Genomic DNA, 17,737 nt, shown 5'->3' on the forward strand with positions numbered 1-17,737 from the left:
AATACATCCTCCGCCATTTATATCATCCTATGCCCATGCCCACTGGTGTATGTGGGTTAAAACAACAAGGGCTAATGAGACGTGCATTATAGAACAAGGAGCTGCATCAACAGGAGAGTGGAATCCACACCCTTGGTCCACCACTGGCAGACAGCCAATCCTTCAGCAACAGATTTGAGATTTTCTTGTTTTTAAAACCCTTTACAAAAAACTGGAGGGGAGGCAACCTTGACAATCGGATCCTCCAGGGAAGAACAAAAACTCATCTTTGAATTACACACTTTAGCTCCCCATGGATTAAATAACAAATTGATTTTTGGCCTGTTTTATAAAGACCATACATCATCATTCATTACATCTTTCCATTTTTATAAACACCATACATCATCAATTCATACATCTTTTCATTAATTATATGGTTTTTTGATAGGAGATGTGCTAGTTCGCCAGTAACACTAACTTTACAATAATGTCTGCCATTACATTTCATGTTTTGTCCACAGGTCTAGTCAGACATTGTATACAGTTTATGGTACTTTTTGTTCATGTCTATAATGTGTTGCTTTCTACCATGTCCTTTGTGTTTTACATTTTTTGGGTCACATTTTTATTATTGCTATACTGTCACATGGTAGGGGCATAATCGAACTGCGCCGGCCAAATAGCTGGCCGACCATCTTCAGGGCCTGCACCGTAAGTGGGCGGAGCCAACCGTTATTTTCGAAAAAGATGGCCGGCCATCTTTTTCTTTGTTAATATGGTTGGGCCCGGCCAAATGTCAGAGTTCGCGGGTTTGAGATGGCCGGCATCGGTTTTCGGCTATAATGGAAAATAACGCCGGCGATCTCAAATCCGGCGAAATCCAAGGCATTTGGTCGTAGGAGGAGCCAGCATTTGTAGTGCACTGGCCCCCCCGACATACCAGGACCCAACCGGGCACCCCTAGGGGGCACTTCTAAAATTACAAAAAAAAAAAAGCTCCCAGGTGCATAGCTCCCTTCCCTTGTTTGTTTAGCCCCCAAATCCCCTCCCAAAACCCACATCCCCACAACTCTACACCATTACCATAGCCCTAATGGGTGAAGGGGGGCACCTACATGGGTACAGTGGGTTTTGGAGGGCTCCCATTTACCACACAAGTTTAACAGGTGGGGGGGGATGGGCCTGGGTCCACCTGTCTGAAGTGCACTGCACCCACTAAAAACTGCTCCAGGACTTGCATACTGCTATCAGGGAGCTGGGTATGACATTTGAGGGCTGGCAAGAAAGTTTTTTTTGTTTTTTTTTTGGGTGGGAGGGGGTTGGTGACCACTGGGAGAGTAAGGGGAAGTCATCCCCGATTCTCTCCGGTGTTCATCTGGTCAGTTTGGGCACCTTTTTGAAGCTTGGTCGTGAAAAAAATGGGACCAAGTACAGCCGGCGAAATGCTCTACAAGGCCTGACTTTTTTTTTTTCACTATTGGGCGAAGCTGGCCCATCTTGTGAGCACGCCCACCGTCCCACCTTCACTACCCTACCGAATGCCTCCTTGATGTTTCACCGGCTCCGCGACGGAAAGCAGTTGAACCGGCCAAAAATTGGCTTTCGATTATACGATTTGGCCGAGTTCAGGAGATCGCCGTCCATCTCCCCATTTGTGTCGGAAGATGGCCGGCGATCACTTTCGAAAATGAGCTTGGATAGTGTTCATTCCACACTACACACCAGTCTGCTTGCTATTTTTTTAGATGTTTACTGTTTCTTGTGGGTTCTAGTCTTCTCCTTCATTTTCATTTCAATCAATGAGCTAAACAATCACAGCACCGTATAGGTTCCTTGTCTTTACAGTCGGCGGGTTCTTGTCCCACCTTTCACACTTTTTCTATATCATTTTTGGCATATTGTATATTCTAAACTGCATCACATCACTCACTCTTTCACCCACTCATGCAGCACATCCCACAGTTTTACTTAGTTTACAGGACAGATCTCCCACACTATTGAATACGTCATATATTAGCATATTTTGCTTTTCCATTTGGTTATTTATTTTTATACCAACATAAAAAGTAGGAAACCGTTAAGGAAATAAAAAATTTTTACTCAGGAAATGCAAGTTGCTCAGGCTGGTCTACAGAATCACAACAGGCAGAACCCAACATCATAGCACTCAGCCCTACCTACCACCCACACGTGTTACCCAATAATGGACATCTCATGACAAAGGAATCAAATGAAAGATATATTGTAGATGGTAAAGACTGGCACTTAGCTTGAGGCTGAATTCACTGACATTATTAAACTTCTGTCGGGTACTGCACGGTAGACCAGCAGAGCCCAGTTGAAAGGTGCATGTGCTGATGATAAAAATGAATACAAAATCTTCTTAACTCGTTCTTAATAAACTCCTTGACTCATATCAACTCAGATCCACTCCCGTTCTTACTCTTGTTCTCAATACCACGTTGTGTTTTGCTGTTCTTAGCATTTCAGGCGAAACTTAGTTGTACCAGAGCTGCGCTCCCTCTGGACAATGTGGCTCTGTAATACTGTAATCACCTATTATCTTGTTTCTTCAATCAATCCATACAAGGTCGCAAAATGTATACAGTATATCTTGCTGCATTACCATATATACCACCACGGCTCACCTGAAAAGGAGGGAGGACCATCTCGTGCAAGGCCAACTGTCAATGGAACGCCGGCGCATGCGCCCTGTAGATATACTGGGCAGAGGACTGACGTAATTTAATTATTATCATGAAGCCATTCCACTTCTCGATTCAGGCCGCCGACGGACATCGGTGTCCCATTGGAATATAAATCGTTGCTCCTTACGTTTAAGTACTCTGGCTACGTTCCCACAAATGGCATAGTCACTGCTTTAAACACTGCATATTTTAATTCAGAAATGTCCTGATTCAGTCTGATTTCAAGTTTCGGCCCAATGATCTACCAGAGGGCCTCTCTCCTCTGCACCCTTAGGTACTGACGTGTTCTGCAATACACTGCTTGATTTTTCTAGTGGTGTAACCAAACATACCACTTCTTGCACGGGCAGATTATGCCGCACTCGCAATCTGTATCACTTCTAAGATGAAACGGGCGTCCAGTCTTGGGATGAACCATCCATCCGATCAGTGCTCACACATAGCGACAGTAAACACATCTTAAACACGGGTGATGCCCTTCTTGTGGTGGTGGTCCTAAGTCTGCCATTAGCTCCAGATCGAGTCCCTAATAATTAACCCCAAAATTTCTAGCTCTAGTGCTGGCAAAGAGTGGGAAATTTGAAATTTCAGAAGAGATAGCATGGGCCAGTGTTTTCTGATAATTTGTTGCACAGATATTGTCCGGTTAGAATATGGTAGTACACACTGTGAACCTATTATGATCGGTACTAGGTGGCTTTTGCTAGGGAGTTAGCAGCCAATCACCCATAATCACGTTCGGCACTTTGTGTTTATACTTTTTATTCAATAAATTATTTATCTAATTTTATGTCCAACAACATTTTTCACAGACCACTTTTTATCAAACCACATCAAGACAATAGATGTTTATTCATCCCTCTATCCACACAGGTTAGATTCTTTAATTTGTCTATGCGCAGTCCATCAGTTTCTTATGCAAAACATACTTCATTGGAAGTTACTTTTCAATGTATTATGTATTTATATCTTTTACACATTTTATGATTGGCATATATATATATACACACAATATTTTATTGTTATTTCTTTAGTGTTATTCATATGTTATAACTTTTATGTTATTATTCTTCCTTCTTTTCTTCTTTTTTTATTTTTCTTTTATTGTTGTTTCATTGTTCTTATTGTGACTTATGCATTATTGTTTTTAGACTCCTGATGTAGGCCTAGTGGCCAAAACATAAGGTTGTGTTGAGTCCTTTATTAATAAATGTTTTTCACTCAAGATTGAGGTTCTCCAGTCTCTGATGCTGTGGTCAGTCTCCCACTTCTGCTTGTCTTTTTGTGTGTGCTTTTCCCATGGGACCTTTTCTTGTCTCGGTTCACTGAAAACAGTGTTCTGATTTTCTGTGGTTTGGCAGAAAATGATCTCCACATTTAGGTGGTATCGAACCACTTCATGCAGCCCCTCTCCTCTGCGTGCCACCTCCTCTCACCTGGCCCCAAAGGTCTCTCAGTAACAGGAAGTTCCGAGGAAGAACTTCCTCTTACAGAGAGAGAGGTCTATCTCCTGCACATGTGTGAGACACCGAGGCACGCTCTCCAGCCGAGGTGTAGTCTGAGCCGAGGGAGGACAGGAAATGAGTTTTTGCTTCCCATAGATGCTGCCTGGCTGCTGCAAGGTGGAAAAGACTGCTCCTTGTAGACTCTCTCACCAACGGTCTGACCAGTTAAGGAGGCATCATTGGGAAGAACCACCTGGTATAGAAGCAGAGCCAAGTCACCCTTCTCCATTAAACCTCCTCTGTTAGTATTTGTTAGTCAGCTGGCTGTCTTCCCAGAAAATACTCCCTCCGAGTCCTGAAGCTTCCCCTCCTACCCCCCCCCCCCCCCGGACTTACACAAATGATGCCCTGGTGGTCTAGGGTAGGTTGGACAGCACTGCGATCCGTAGTTACTGCTTCCCATGCCAGTTCCGCTGTTCTAAATGATGGCCACAACTCTTGTAGATGTCTGTAAGCAGCGAGTAATCGTCACTACACTATCTTTCATGAAGCACTAAACCACGATGTTCTAACCAGGGGCGATGTGGCTTCTGGCAGGGTGGAGACTGATGCCCAGTTAGGTATTTATTGGGTACATCCCACTTTTCTGGATTGATCTAGCAGAGATGAAAAGGAAGGTCAAATTCATTGATCCTACTAGACCAGTCTAGGGCCCACCCTGGAAGACTTGTGTGTGGAATCTTTCTTGTGCTATTTCTGCTTTCCTTTTTGTCAGTGATTGTATTTGGTTCAGATGAGTTTCAATTTCAATTCATATTAAATGCTGCAGTGTTGGATGAGGCTAATTGAATGAGTGACACAATGGGCCTATTCTACTTTGGCAGTAGTCTACTGGCATCAGTCAGCAATGTCACTGGACTAGTTCAGTATCTCTACCCCCATCTGCTGATAGAGGGACAATTTGCTTGTCTGGATTCAAGTGAAGGAAATGAACAGGTATAAAGAAATTTCACTGTGCATTAAAAGCTAATGTTGACAGACTTAGGAGAGCAAACCGTCCCAATGACTGGCTCATACTAAAGAATATTTAAGTAAGTAACTGGAAGAAGCAAGATCCATGCTAAGGAAATTTGCCCAATTACTTTACTTGTTGCCCTGTGCTGCTGGACCACATCATGTTGAAAATTGGTGGTGAATGTAACAGCAAACACAGAGCTGTACACTGGTGTTTTAATAACAACAGTTGAAAGTGGAAGAACCCCAGTAAAATACTTTCCCCAACCATAGCAGTGTAATGTGGTCATAGTACTAGTTTTAAATCCTCTTAAAGGTGCTTAATTTGTCTGCCCTTATTGCTTTTATTTACAAAAATAAAAGCTTGTTGCTAGTGTGGAATTGTTTTTTTTAACTTGATTTCATTTTCCTTTCCTATTTTGACAGGACAAGACCATCTTTCCTGGAATACTTAAGCTATCATCTTAATTTTATGAGTGTCCTGGCTGGCCCATGCAGCAATTATAAGGATTACATAGCTTTCATTGAAGGGCGGCATGTGCACATGAAACTCTTAGATGTGAACTGGAAACAGAAGGGTCATGATAAACTCCCAGATCCTTCTCCAAATGTGAGTTATAATATGAGGATGCTTTGGTGTTTTAGATGAGAGCTAGTGTTTTTGTTTTTTTTTTTCTTGGGGAAGGGGCTGTACAAGAAGAGGTTAGTTTGTGCTCACGTGGATCTGACTTGGTTGTTTTTATTTTTTTTCACTTAATAGAATATTAGAAAGAATTATAAGGGGTTGAAAAAATGTCTGGGGGTAAAATAGTACCAAATTTGACATGGATGATAAACTGATTGAAAGACACATCAAGTTCAAACATTGGCCAGATAAAACTGGGTGTTCTGGAGAAATACCCCCCCCCCCCAAAAAAAAAAAAATAGCCTAATACATTTCTATGGGAGAAGCAGTTTAGACACTGTACCTGAGTGTTGGGTAGTAATATATTCACCGAGGACAAGCAGGCTGCTTATTCTCACACGTGGGTCGACATCCGCATCGGCCCGAGAATCGGCATTTTGCCATAGCAAAAACAAAAAAAGTTTTGCTAGAGTCTTCTTTTTTAATTTGAACCCGTTGGTGCGAGGCAGTACACTTCTTTTTATTTAGAGACGACATTTTATGTGCTCCACTGTCAATCAGTACATATCTGTGCACTCACTGATCGACCCCTGATGAAGGCTTTTTTAAAAGCCGAAACACGGACCGTGTAGGGTCCAAATAAAGTTTGTTTCTGGAGCATCTCACCCTGGTGTCTCGGATTGATCTCTTGAAGTTGTGTTTTCCACTTCCTTTGGTGGTGTTGAATTTTTTGTGGAAACTGCGAACCCCATTTGTTTCTGCGGTAGTCAGAGGGAGATCTTCTGATGAGTCATATGGGATTCCCTCTGAACCTTCCTATCCACCTGAAAGGAGGCTCAGAGTCTTTCCTTTACATCTTTTGTCCGGGAAATGGCTACGGCTATTCCTTTCCCTAAAGGAGGTGGAGGATGAGCCCAGGGCTGAGATGCTCGAGGTCCTGGACTATCCTTCTCCACTTAAGGAACTCCTTATGCAGAACTGATTGTTCCCTCTGTATGGTCCCGTGATCCCGAAGAAAGCCGATTCCCGGTATCGGATCCACGGTGAACCTGGGTTGATGAGGTCGCAGTTACCCCACAATTCCATGGTGGTGGATTCCGCTCTCAAGAGAGCCAGGAGTACCAGGGACTATGCCTCGGCACCCCCAGGCAGAGAAGCTAGGACCTTGGACTCTTTTGGGAGGAAGACGTATCAGGCCGCTGTGCTCACTGCCCGAATCCAGTCCTACCAGCTCTTCACGAGCGTACACTTGTGGAACTCGGTGAAGCAGCTGTCTACTTTGGTCGATGCCCTCCTTCCGGAGCAGGCCAAGCCTTTTCTTCAGGTGGTCAGGCAGCAGAATGCATGTCGTAAATTTCTGGCCAGGGGCGCTTACGACTCTTCTGATGTGGTATTCAGAATCGCTACTCAGGGTATAGTGATGCACAGACTCTCATGGCTGCGTGTCTCTGACCTCGATCAGTCCAGCAGCGAATGGTGGATGTACCTTACTGGGGGGATAATCTTTTTAGTGAAAAAGTAGAGGATCTTGTTGATGAGATCAAGAAGCATAATGTTGCTATGGATTCTCTCTCCCGCCAGGCGCCTTCTGCTACAACCTCCTCATCTAGGAAGTATTTTGGTGGGGGGGGGGGGGGGGGAAGAGGAGTGCTCCCTATTCCTATGTTAGGCGTAGGTACACTCTGGCTTCTCGGTAGCCTACCCAGGCTCAGACCCAGCACGCTCGTTCTCGTCAACAGCGTGTTCCTAAGGCCCCTGCTGCTCCCCAGCAAAAGCAAGGGACGAGCTTTTGACTGGCTCCAGTTAAGCGTAGCTACTGTAAAAGTGTCTGTACCAGACGACTTGCCGATTGGGGGGGGAGGTTAATGTTTTTTCACCAAAGGTGGCCTCTCATAACCTCCGACCGGTGGGTTTTTCAAATAGTCCAGTTAGGATACACCCTCAATCTGGAGTCCAAACCTCCAAATTGCCCACCGGTAGCTCATTCTTACAGTTCCCAGCACAGGCAGGTACTTGCAGAGGAACTTTCCGCTATTCTAAGGAACCATGCGGTTGAACCCGTTCCACCAGTGGAAGAAGGGCTGGGATTCTATTCCAGGTACTTCCTTGTGCAAAAGAAAACGGGGGGATGCATCCCATCCTAGACCTAAGGGCCCTGAACAAATTGCTAGTCCGAGAAAAGTTCAGGATGGTTTCCCTGGGCACCCTTCTTCCCATGATTCAGGAAAGCGATTGGCTATGCTCTCTGGACTTGAAGGATGCTTACACACACATCTCGATACTCCCAGCTCACAGGAAGTATCTTTGATTTCAGCTGGGAGCGCATCACTTTCAGTACCATGTACTGCCCTTTGGCCTGGCGTCTGCGCCAAGAATGTTTATAAAGTGTCTAGCGGTAGTCGCAGCATCACTACACAGACTGGGAGTGCATGTGTTTCCTTATCCCAACGATTGGAGTCCATGCGAATAACTATTCAGGTGCTACAGCTACTGGGGTTCGTAATAAATTACTCCAAGTCCCATCTCACTCCTGTCCAAAAATTGGATTTCATGGGAGCACTGCTGGACACAAAGACAGCTCGGGCTTATCTTCCCGAGACAAGAGCAGACAACCTCCTGTCCCTAGTGTCCACAGTTCGAGTGCCATAGCAGATCACGGCTTGGCAGATGTTGAGACACTTGGAGCACATGGCCTCTACAGTACATGTAGCACCCATGGCACATCTTCATATGAGATCAGCTCAATGGACCCTAGCTTCCCTGTGGTATCAAGCTACAGGAAATCTGGAGGATGTGATCCAACTGTCCACCGATTTTCGGAATTCTCTTTATTGGTGGACAATCATGTCCAATTTGACCATGGGACGACCATTCTAAATTCCTCAGCCACAAAAAGTGCTGATGACGGATGCAACCCTCCTAGGGTGGGGAGCTCATGTAGATGGGCTTCTCACTCAAGGAGCCTGGTCCTTCCGGGACACAGGTCTTCAGATCAACCTCCTGGAATTACGAACGATCTGGAACACTCTGAAGGCTTTCAGAGATTGGCTGTCCAACCAAATCATCTTGATTCAAACAGACAATCAGGTTGCGATGTATTACACCAACAAGCAGGGGGGCACCAGATCTCGCCCTCTGTATCAGGAAGCTGTCCAGATGTGGCTTTGGGCACGCCGTCACGGCATGTATCTCCAAGCCACTTATCTGGCAGGTATAAACAACAGTTTGGCTGACAAACTGAGCAGGGTAATGCAACCTCACGAGTGGTCGTTGAATTTGGGCATAGCCTGCAAGATCTTCTGAGCATTGGGCACCCCCTCGTTGGATCTTTTTGCCACTCAAATCAATCACAAGGTCCCTCGGTTCTGTTCCAGGCTTCGGGCCCACGACAGACTAGCGTCAGATGCCTTTCTCCTTCATTGGGGAACAGGCCTTCTGTATGCGTATCCTCCCATACCTCTAGTAGGGAAGACTTTGCTGAAACTCAAGCAAAACCGCGAAACCATGATTCTGATTGCACACTTCTGTCCCCGTCACATTTGTTTCCCTCTTCTTCTGGAGTTGTCCTCCGAGGAACCGTGGAGAGTGTTTTCCAACCCTCATCACTCAGAATAAGTGGTCGCTTCTACATCCCAGCCTCCAGTCTGTGGCTCTCATGGCCTGGAAGTTGAGACCTTAGAATTCGCCTCCTTGGATCTTTCAGAGGGTGTTTCCTGGATCTTGCTTGTTTCCAGGAAAGATTCCACGAAGAGGTGTTACTCTTTCAAATGGAGAAGGTTTGCCCTCTGGTGTGACAGCAAGGCCCTAGATCCTCTCTCTTGTTCTACACAGACCCTGCTTTGAATACCTTCTACACTTGTCAGAGTCTGGTCTCATGACCAACTCAGTAAGGGTTCACCTCAGTTCAATTAGTGCTTATCATTGGCGTGGAGAGGGTAAGCCCATCTCTGGACAGCCTTTAGTTGTTCGCTTCAAGAGAGGTTTCCTTTTGTCACAGCCCCCTTTCAAACGTCCGCCAGTGTCATGGGATCTCAACGTCGTTCTCGCCCAGCTGATGATAGCTCCTTTTGAGCCACTGAATTCCTTCCATCTGAAGTAGTTGACCTGGAAGGTCATTTTCGTGGTGGCTTTTACTTCAGCTCGTAGGTTCAGTGAGCTTCAAGCCTTAGTAGGGGATGCACCTTATACTAAGTTTCATCACAACAAAGTAGTCCTCCACACGCACCCTAAGTTCCTGCTGAAGGTGGTTTCAGAGTTCCATCTGAACCAGTCAGTTGTCTTGCCAACATTCCTTCCCCGACCTCATGCCCACCCTGGCCTAAGCAGTTTGCACACCTTCGACTGCAAGAGAGTGTTGGCCTTTTACATGGAGCATACGAAGCCCTTCAGACAGTCTGCCCAGTTGTTTGTTTCTTTTGATCCCAGTAGGAGGGGAGTCACCATCAGTAAACGCACCATTTCCAGTTGGTTAACAGATTGCATTTCCTTCGCTTATGCCCAAGCTGGACTGACTTTAGAGGGTCATATCACAGCTCATAATGTCACAGCCATGGCTGTGTCGTGACCCACTTAAAGTCGGTCTCTATTGAAGAGATTTGCAAGGCTGCGACGTGGTATTCAGTCGACACATTCACATCTCGCTACTGCCTTGAGCAGGATACCCGACACGACAGTTGTTTGGGCAGTCAGTGTTGCAGAATCTGTTTGTGGTCTAAAATCCAACTCCACCCTCCTAGGCCCATTTTATTGTGTTCCAGGCTGCACCATCTAGTTGTGTTTTGTTTCAGGTTAATCTGCGTTTAGCCTTTGCCGTTGCAAGGCCCAGTTGACCACTGTTTGTTATTTTGGGTGAGCCTGGATGCTAGTGATTCCCCACTTGTGAGATTATTGGAGACTGCTTGTCCTCAAAGAAAGCAAAGATACTGACCTGTAGCAGGTATTCTCTGAGGACAGCAGGCTCCATATTCTCACAGTCCCACCCACCTCACCTTGGAGTTGTCTACTTTCATGTTTTTTATTTGTTTTTTTACTTTAGTATTAAATTGAGGGAGTTGTATTTGCATGGTGGGCGGGGAGGTTCTCATGCATGCTCAGTGGGGCGCAGTGCTTGCGTTCTTCAAAGCTCTTAATTTTTACTGTGGCATGGATGCCTGACCAGGTGACGTGGATCAGTGTCTACCCACTTGTGAGAAAATGGAGCCTGCTGTCCTTGGAGAATACCTGCTACAGTTAAGTATCTTCGCTTTACATAAATATGCAAAATCACAATGCCTACTTGATAAATGCACCAGTTACCTCCTCAAATCAACCCCATATTCATTCTTACACTATTTACACTCAAATCTAACCTTAATGCTATCTCAGGGTCTATTCCCTTCTCAAAGTGGTAATATCTTGACTCCCATACTGATGAATACCCAGACTTGCCTAAGTGTAGTTTCTAACTACAGACCAGTAGCTTCAATGCCTTTATTAGTAAAGGTAACAGAGGGACTAGTCACACAGCAACTAACGGACTATCTTCAACTCCATTCCATTTTACATAACTCACAATCCAGTTTCAGACTTTCTCATAGCACTGAAACTGTGCTAGATTCAGACGAGGATTAAGTATCGGTAATAAAATTCTAATACTCCAGTTAGATATGTCTAGCACCTTTGACACCCAATATCCTTCTACCCATCCTTGACAATTATGGAATCTGTGGAGCTGTACTAAAATGGTTCTCAGGCTTCTTAAGGTCGAGATCATATCAAGTCAAACAAATTTCATCTGTTTGGTCCCCAGATTGTGGAGTACCCCAAGACTGTCCTCTATCCTCTATTTTATTCAACATCATGATGATTCCTCTAGGCAACTTACTAGAGAAAAATGGTTTTCCAACATTCATATATGCAGATGATGTTACCATTTATATTCCATATATCACAGAGATACACAAAATCTCACATATTATTAAATTAGGTATCTCGCTAATGGAATCCTGGGCATCTAATTTCAGATTAAAATTTAATACTGATAAAACTAAATTACTACTACTACTACTACCACTACTATTTAGCATTTCTATAGCGCTACAAGGCGTACGCAGCACTGCACAAATATAGAAGAAAGACAGTCCCTGCTCAAAGAGCTTACAATCTAATAGACAAAAAATAAAGTAATCAAATCAATTAATGTGTACAGGAAGGAGGAGAGGAGGGTAGGTGGAGGCGAGTGGTTACAAGTGGTTACGAGTCAAAAGCAATGTTAAAGAGGTGGGCTTTCAGTCTAGATTTAAAGGTGGCCAAGGATGGGGCAAGACGTAGGGGCTCAGGAAGTTTATTCCAGGTTTAGGGTGCAGCGAGACAGAAGGCGCGAAGTCTGGAGTTGGCAGTAGTGGAGAAGGGAACAGATAAGAAGGATTTATCCATGGAGCAGAGTGCACGAGAAGGGGTGTAGGGAAGGATGAGTGTGGAGAGATACTGGGGAGCAGCAGAGTGAGTACATTTATAGGTTAGTAGAAGAAGTTTGAACAGGATGCGAAAACGGATAGGGAGCCAGTGAAGCGACTTGAGGAAAGGGGTAGTTATGAGTAAAGTGACCCTGGTGGAAGACGAGATGGGCAGCATATTTTTGAACCGATTGGAGAGGGGAGAGGTGACTAAGTGGGAGGCCAGCAAGAAGCAGATTGCAGTAGTCTAAACGAGAAGTGACAAGGGTGTGGATGAGGGTTTTGGTAGAGTGCTCGGAAAGAAAGGGGCGGATTTTACGGATGTTGTAAAGAAAGAAACGACAAGTCTTGGCGATCTGCTGGATATGAGCAGAGAAGGAGAGAGAAGAGTCAAAGATGACCCCAAGGTTTCGAGCTGAGGAGACAGGGAGAATGAGAGAGCCATCAACAGAAATAGAAAACGGGGGGAATGGGGAGGTGGGTTTGGGGGGAAAATGAGAAGCTCGGTTTTGGTCATGTTTAATTTCAGGTGGCGTAGAGACATCCAGACAGCAAATTCAGACAAGCACGCTGAAACTTTGGTTTGGATGCAAGGTGAGATATCAGGGGTAAAAAGGTAGATTTGGGAGTCATCAGCATAGAGATGGTAGGAAAAGCCATGGGATGAGATTAATGAACCAAGGGAAGAAGTGTAGATAGAAAAGAGGAGGGGACCAAGAACAGAACCCTGAGGTACGCCGACAGGCAGAGAGATAGAAGTAGAAGAGGATCCACCAGATTGAACACTAAAGGTGCGGAGGGAGAGGTAGGAAGAGAACCAGGAAAGGACAGAGCCCTGGAATCCAGGTTAGGACAGGGTATCGAAGAGTATGCTGTGATCGACAGTGTCAAAAGGAGCGGAAAGATCAAGAAGAATGAGGATGGAATAGAGACCTCTGGATTTAGCCAGTAATAGGTCATTGGAGACTTTAGTAAGCGCAGTTTCGGTTGAGTGAAGAGGGCGAAAACCAGATTGTAGTGGGTCAAGAATAGCATGTGAGGACAGAAAATCAAGGCAGCGGCGGTGAACAGCACGCTCAAGTAATTTGGAGAGAAAGGGAAGGAGGGAGATGGGTCGGTAATTAGAGGGACAAGTAGGGTCAAGTGAAGGCTTCTTAAGGAGAGGTGTGACCACAGCATGTTTAAAGGCAGCAGGGACAGTCGCAGTGAAAAGTGAGAGGTTGAGATGTTGACAGATAAAAGGAATAAGAGCAGGAGAGGATGGCATTAAGAAGGTGGGTGGGAATGGGATCAGGGAACAGGTGGTACATTTGTGGAAGAAAGGAGAAGTGTAGTTTCCTCAATAGTAACTTCAGGAAAGGAGGAAAGGGAATGAGGGGGAGGAGAGAGAGGGGAATGGACTAGTGGAGGGGAGAGGTGGCGAGGTTGAGAATGCAAGGTTTATCTTTTGAACCTTGTCGTGAAAGAATTCAGCAAGGGTCTGAGGAGATAAAGACGGGGGAGTTGGGGGAGGTGCCACCTTGAGTAGAGAGTTCAATGTGGTGAAGAGAAGTTGAGGGTTAGAGCCAAGAGAGTTGGTCAGTTGGATATAATAATCCTGTTTGGCGCGTAAAAGAGCAGATTGGAAGGAGGTCAGCATGAACTTAAAGTGTAAGAAATCAGCAAGGACCCGAGATTTCCGCCAGAGGCGTTCGGCGGAGCGGGTACAGGAACGTAGGTAGCGGATATTAGAAGTCAGCCAAGGTTGGGGTTTTGTATGCCTTATAGGGCGGGTCATCAAAGGTGCAAGAGTGTCTAAGGCAGAGGATAGAGTATTGTTGTAAGAAGAACCAGCCTCGTTGACAGACGTGGATGCTGCCACAGTAGAGAGTAGGTTTGAAACATGGGAGGATAGAGATGAAGGGTCAATATTGTAGATTCCTAGATAAATTAGATAAGATAGGAGGGACTGGGAAGGTAGGAGATTTAAGTGTGAAAGTTTATAAGATGGTGATCAGAGAGGGGAAGATCAGAGGCAAGGAAACTAGAGGGTGAACAGTTGGAGGAGAAGATGAGATCAAGACAGTGACCATTTTGATGAGTGGGGAGGTGGAGCATAGCTGAGATTAAAGGAGGATGTTAAAGCGAGTAACTTAGAAATATAAGAGTTGGAAGGATCATTAGCAGGAATATTAAAGTCACCAAGGATGAGAGAGGGGGAGGAAGGATCATGGAAGAAGGCAAGCCAGGCATCAAAGTCACTGAGAAAGGATGAAAGGGACTTATCAGGGGGACGATAAATGACTGCTATTCGAAGAGGCAGAGGAGAAAAAAGGCGGATAGAGTGGACTTCAAAGGAGGAAAAACAGTGAGATTGAGGTGGAAGAAGGGGTTGAAATCTGGAGGAGGGAGAGAGAAGTAGTTCAACACCACCCCCGCGACCAGCAGGGCGAGGAGTATGTGAAAAAAGATAACCGCCATGGCAGAGGGCTGCGACTGAAACAGAGTCATCAGGGCAGAGCCAGGTTTCTGTTATGGCGAGCAGATGGAGGTGATGCAAGATAAAGAGGTCCTGGATATAGGGGAGTTTGTTACAGATAGAGCGGGCATTCCATAGGGCGCAAGAGAAGGGCAGAGAAGAGGAGGAGAGTAGAGGAATAGAGATGAGGTTAGAGAGGTCGCGGTGAGATCTGTAGAGTTGGGATAATAGTTGGTGAGGAGGGCCAGGATTGGGATTGATGTCACCGGCTGAGAGTAAGAGAAGGAGCAAAAGAGAGCGGAGGAGAGTAGGAGAGGTGTGGCCACGAAGGTGTCGAAGGCGAGAGGTATTTAGGTGGAATGGGGAAGGCAAAATGGAGGGAAGAAAGAGATGGAGATTAAAAGCCAAGAGGGAGGAAGAGGGTAGGAGAGAAGGTGAGGTGATGAAGTTGATGGATGGGCAGTGAGTTCCTGTAGCGGAGAGAGGTAGGGGGTGAGGGAAAAGATTAGGAAGGGACAGGGCTAGGAAGAGGATGTGAATAGGGGCCATAAACGACTGAGGTACTTTAGCAACTGGGAAGAAGATTGGATGTAAATAGAAAAATGGCACCTAGAGCGGAGGCCCTGAGTGGATCGGAGTGGACCTGGGTGTCACCCCGGAGAAGGCTGTAAGGATATGCAGATGAGCTGCAAGTCCTCCACAGCACCTGAAAAGGCAGCCGGTGGTAGAGCTGGCACCTCTCAGCTGAGGAAAGGCTTACCAGGGGTTAGGCCGAAGCCAGCATTCCTCCCCCTGAGGGGTCGCCTGATCCTAGCCAAAAAGCACCTGGAAACTCTGTGCACTTGGAGCGAGGGGCCCTGGGAAGATCGGGGTGGACCTGGAGTACACCCCGGATACGCTGTGAGGAAATGCAGAAGGGCTGCAAGTCCTCCACAGCACCTGGTGGGAGCGCTGGGCACCTAGAGCGGAGGCCCTGAGTGGATCGGAGTGGACCTGGGTGTCACCCCGGAGAAGGCTATAAGGATATGCAGATGAGTTGCAAGTCCTCCACAGCACCTGAAAGGCAGCCGGTGGTAGAGCTGGGCACCTCTCAGCTGAGGAAAGGCTTACCAGGGGTTAGGCCGAAGCCAGCATTCCTCCCCCTGAGGGTCGCCAGATCCTCATCACCCTGTAAACTTTAAAACATTTATAATTGATAACACTACTTATCTCCTTGACTCAACTATGAAAATATTAGGAGTTACATTTGACCAATTTCTCACCCGTGATAACCAAGTTTCCAAAGTGACATCAAGTGTTTTCATTCATTACGGAAACTAAAGAGACTGAGACCACTCTTACAAAATCAGTCTTCTTTACCTTAGTTCAGTCTCTAGTCCTAATAAATTTGATTACTGCAAACTCTATCTATGCAGGACTTAAAGGTGATCTTCTTAAACAAATTACAAACCACTGAAAATACTGCTGCATGTCTCATACATAGATCATCACGCTTTGCCAAAGCCACTCCCCTTCTGTACGGCTTGTGTTGGCCACCGATAAAAGATAGAATATTGTTTAAGCTGTGCATTTTCAGTCGCCAAATTTTGTTTGGTCTGGCTCCCTCTTAAATGAACAACCTCATTGAACTATCTTCACGTAATGTCTCTGTATCATCCTGAGAATATCTTACCCTACGTTTCCCTAATTGCAAGAATATGACATACAAAACAATTCATACTGCTAATTTTTCATATTAGGGCACCAAAATTTGGAATACTTTACCAAAAAACTATTAAATGCCTGACTATTGTTATTCCTGAAACATACTGAAAACCCATTTCTTCAGCTTAACTGTTAAAGGTACAAGAATCCCTATTCAATAATACCCACTCGCGTCACCTTTTCACTATTCCATCTGATCTCATTTAACTATGTTCTTAATTCCTCAAGTTACAACTTCAACACCCAACTTAAATCAAAAGTACTACCTTTTTTCCAACTATACCCACTCTTATCAAGTTTATAGTCGTACCACTTCATGTTGTATTTTATGGTGTAATTTATTTGCTCTTAATTAACATGTATATGTTTAATATCGTTTTCTATTTGTCATGTTAGCCACATTGAACCTGAGTTCCTCTTGGGCTACTGGGGGTATAAATTCATAAACAATATCTGGTTATGTGCCTCTGAATGTCCAATGAGGACCCAGTCAGTGCTGGTGAACTGCATAGGAGCATCACTTACCTGGCTAACTAACATTGAATATCAACCCCACTGTGTCTAGTAGAGTCATGGTGAGTTTGTGTGTTACCAACAGAGGAGTGAAAAGATATAGCTTCTTCTGCAGTTTAAATCATAGTGGCTGACTACATTGATCATTTATGTTTTGATCTTTTCTGGTTTTCTTTTCAGAGAGCTGTGGTACATAAATTATGCATCGTGCTTGTGAGTCTGGTTCTGTTCTTGAAGTTGACCAAGATGTTCCCCTATATGTACATAGTGGATGACAGCTTTATTGCTGAAGCATCCTTCCTCTCAAGATTGGGCTACCTGTACATCATTACACAAGTGTGGAGACCAAAGTATTACTTTGCGTGGACCTTAGGTAAGCAGGGTTTGCACACACTGAAAAACTGACTTTGAACATAAAAGCTTGAAAGTACAAGGTAGTGATATCATGTGATATCTATAATTCACTCCATCATTTATGAAATTTAATGCAACACCACTTTGTATTTCTCATTCCGAAAATGGCGATTGCCATTACGGCATAATGTAAGCCACATTGAGCCTGCAAATAGGTGGGGAAATGTGGGATACAAATGCAACAAATAAATAAAATGTATTTTAGTTAAAAAAGAAGCATATTTTACTCTAGAAAGAAGTCTTTTAAAATGAAAAAAATAATCTTAAGAGAAGATGATTTTGTCCATCATTTCTTTTGTACTGTTAAGGTATTAGCACTTCAGCCTGGCTGGCTCAAAAACTGGTGCATTTGAAATTTATCTAGGTAGGTGTTTACTGCTAAACTTCACTACTATCACCATTCAACCTTAGAAGGAGAAAATGAAATACTGTTCCAGTTT

The 17,737-nt window shown here is 44.9% G+C and overlaps 1 protein-coding gene across 3 annotated transcripts in view; it reads left to right on the plus strand.

The window, feature by feature from the left end:
* MBOAT1 (membrane bound O-acyltransferase domain containing 1) overlaps positions 1–17,737 on the plus strand; it is a 216,051-nt gene that overhangs the window by 154,891 nt on the left and 43,423 nt on the right. For all 3 annotated transcript variants that reach the window (XM_030211557.1, XM_030211566.1, XM_030211574.1), the window contains 2 exons: positions 5,576–5,759; positions 17,064–17,256. In XM_030211557.1, the coding sequence (XP_030067417.1) occupies positions 5,576–5,759; positions 17,064–17,256 (377 nt within the window). The remainder of the gene's footprint in view (positions 1–5,575; positions 5,760–17,063; positions 17,257–17,737) is intronic.

Source organism: Microcaecilia unicolor, chromosome 1 (genome assembly GCF_901765095.1).
Source record: "Microcaecilia unicolor chromosome 1, aMicUni1.1, whole genome shotgun sequence".
Classification (NCBI taxonomy): Eukaryota; Metazoa; Chordata; class Amphibia; order Gymnophiona; family Siphonopidae; genus Microcaecilia; species Microcaecilia unicolor.